Genomic DNA, 2,537 nt, shown 5'->3' with positions numbered 1-2,537 from the left:
TCTCTTATCGAAGCTACTCACTCCTCATCCGAGGTGCACGGGCCTCGTGGAGCAACGGGGAAAGGGGTCGCACTTGGGATCTGCAGCATCCCGGCTATACCCAATACCACACGTTGGGCAGCGTCCTCGGACAACTACCGGAGCTCGATGCCTAGGCCTAGTGTGGGGCGTGCACCTCCCACAAGTCTGCTTAGGATGGTCGTGGAACTGTACGTTCACACCCCCGAATGGACCCCATCTATTGGTTGATCCAGCCAAGAGAGCCGTCACAGCGGGACCACATCTATTCGTTGATCCACACCGGACGCCGTGTACTTCACACAGAAGTGCGAGACAGTTATCCAAATCGGAGTCAACTGTCCAGCAAGCCAGGGAATGGTTGTTAAAGCGACCCCATCGTTCTACACGTGCACTGCAAGAGTACAGAACGGGCAGAACTCGGACTGTTCGCTTATTACCTGACTGCTTCTGAAAGACCGTACAAACTCGCAGCTCGAGCACAGCAATAGTGCAGGCCGAGCGGAGGTTGTAGGCTTTATTCCACTAATTGTGCCGGAGAATGCGCGGCACAACTAGAGGTGCTTTTCGGCAGAAGGAACGCGAATGGAAAGCACATACGGTTCCTTATCCTTACGGAAAGCTGGATTAGGCAGCTCCCAGAAGATTGCCTCTGGTAACTTCTTTATCTTTACCATACGAAAGAGAGAGCACTCGAAGCCGATGTGTCTCGTTGGAGGTTCACAGCACTAATGTTCTCTGCACCATGTGCGGAGGTGAGCACGAATAGTAGCTTCGTGTACCGTCGCGGTGCATTGGCTTAATTCGGGAAGTTCCCCCCCCCCCCCCCTCTCTCTCTCTCTCTCTCTCTCTCTCTCTCTCTCTCTCTCTATACCTGGTTACCAGGCAAATTGACGCTGACCGTTACATTTACCTTGTCCTTTGTCGATTTCCCCGATTTTGATATCGGCTCTATTGTCGATAGTTTTTGCCGAGGTCGTCGAGTTTCAACGATCGCCTGTGTCGAAGTTATTTGACCGGGAGTCGTGACTCCAAACGTACTCAGGGAAAAACTTTTACTCCGATAAAAACTTCATATCGCTTTCGAGGTATAACCGCTCCGAAAATTAACGCGATATTTAAACACTTATCCTTGTCAATTCCAAACGTAACAATCTTTTATTTCGCAAATATCGAAAACAGGTGGAATTCCACGATATATTAATCGTTTCGGCGATAAGCGTGACGTACGTGGCACGGAAAATTGTGTTTTTCTGTTTTACGTTGATATTAATGTACCGCTAATGTACGTATAATCAATTGTGCGAAATTTTATTGCAACTCAACCGCTATAAATAGCCGAAGCAAAGGCTACAGTGTCACAGTACGAATCGTATTAGCAACAACAAGCATCATGGAGGCCTTCAAACTTATGTTCAACGTCGTCGCTTTAATGGTCGTTGCGTTCATCTCTTTCGGTTATGCAGAACCCGAAGCTGATCCTTCTGCGGAAGCGGTAAGCATATTCCCTGCATACTTTTCATATTGGGTCTAGTAGACACTCATTCTGTGAATCCATTGTCCAGGAAGCTGATGCTGATCCCATAAACTGGTTAAAGGTTGGACAAAATCTTCTAAAAAAGGGTTGATTCCACAGAAGATTCAATGATTCGATGGATGAATGATAGATAATTCTAGCTGAAATAAAGAGAACTTCATAAAGTGAAATATCTGCGTTGTTTATTGAATTTTTCGACCCTGTCCACAATTTTATTTAACGCGGCTACCGTAGGACATTTCGTGCACCATAATCGGATCTAGAAGTATTATCGAAACACGAAAACATACAAATATGTTTACGGCGATATTTTCCTTTGCACTTGCGAAATTCTTATTGATCCCTATATTCTTATAGTTGCTTTTGAAATTGTCGTACCAGAGTCTACTTTATTCCTGCATATTGACTAGTGATAAACTCCTAATCGCCACACTACAGAGTGTTCCGGAAATCGTAGTACAACCAGGCAGGGGGTGATTCTACATAAAAAAATAAGAAAATATTTTGGTATAGCATTTTTTCATCCGGTGCTCCGTTTTCGTGATAATCGACTTCAAAGTTCGTTCAACTTGTAAACGATATAATACAATTTGCTTGTCGTGTATTATTAATCAAGTCAAGTGCCGTGTTCGTGTATAGCAAGTTTATAACATGAATGAATGATATAATTTACATATAGCAATTGTTACATATTTGAAACATAAGATTACCGAGGCATTCGAAATATTAAAAAGCGAAAACAACTTACAATCTGTCCAGATGTCACTAATTCATCGAGCAAACTTATGTATGCAGCAGCGAGGAGGACATTTTCAACAATTACTATAGCATTGTAATAGTAGTATCACTGTTTGTAAACACTGTCCCGGACAGTGATAAGCAGAGCAGTGAAATACTCGACAAGCAAATTGTATTAACACATTAAAGGCGAGAGTCGTAGTACTACGATTGATCTCGACTGTAGCTTAAAGGCGGGAATCGT

General features: G+C 43.7%; 1 protein-coding gene across 1 annotated transcript; it reads left to right on the top strand.

Annotated features, from left to right (window-relative positions):
• The first annotated feature begins 1,124 nt into the window (after positions 1-1,124).
• LOC144476343 (uncharacterized) lies at positions 1,125-1,715 on the top strand. The gene is made up of 2 exons (XM_078193128.1): positions 1,125-1,513; positions 1,584-1,715. Exons 1-2 carry the CDS (start codon positions 1,412-1,414, stop codon positions 1,644-1,646), a joined length of 165 nt encoding a protein of 54 aa, XP_078049254.1. The 5' UTR covers positions 1,125-1,411; the 3' UTR covers positions 1,647-1,715.
• Positions 1,716-2,537: the final 822 nt, after the last annotated feature.

The sequence above is a fragment of the Augochlora pura genome, chromosome 10, assembly GCF_028453695.1.
Source record: "Augochlora pura isolate Apur16 chromosome 10, APUR_v2.2.1, whole genome shotgun sequence".
NCBI classification, from domain to species: Eukaryota; Metazoa; Arthropoda; class Insecta; order Hymenoptera; family Halictidae; genus Augochlora; species Augochlora pura.
The sequence above is the reverse complement of the archived record's forward strand: the minus strand, read 5'-3'. Positions and strand labels throughout refer to the sequence as shown.

Bases quoted from the DNA above. Each gene is read 5' to 3' on its own strand.
- LOC144476343 (XM_078193128.1), top strand. From the start codon at position 1,412: ATGGAGGCCTTCAAACTTATGTTCAACGTCGTCGCTTTAATGGTCGTT. The intron at 1,514-1,583 runs GTAAGCATATTC...TCCATTGTCCAG, and splicing joins CTGATCCTTCTGCGGAAGCG to GAAGCTGATGCTGATCCCAT.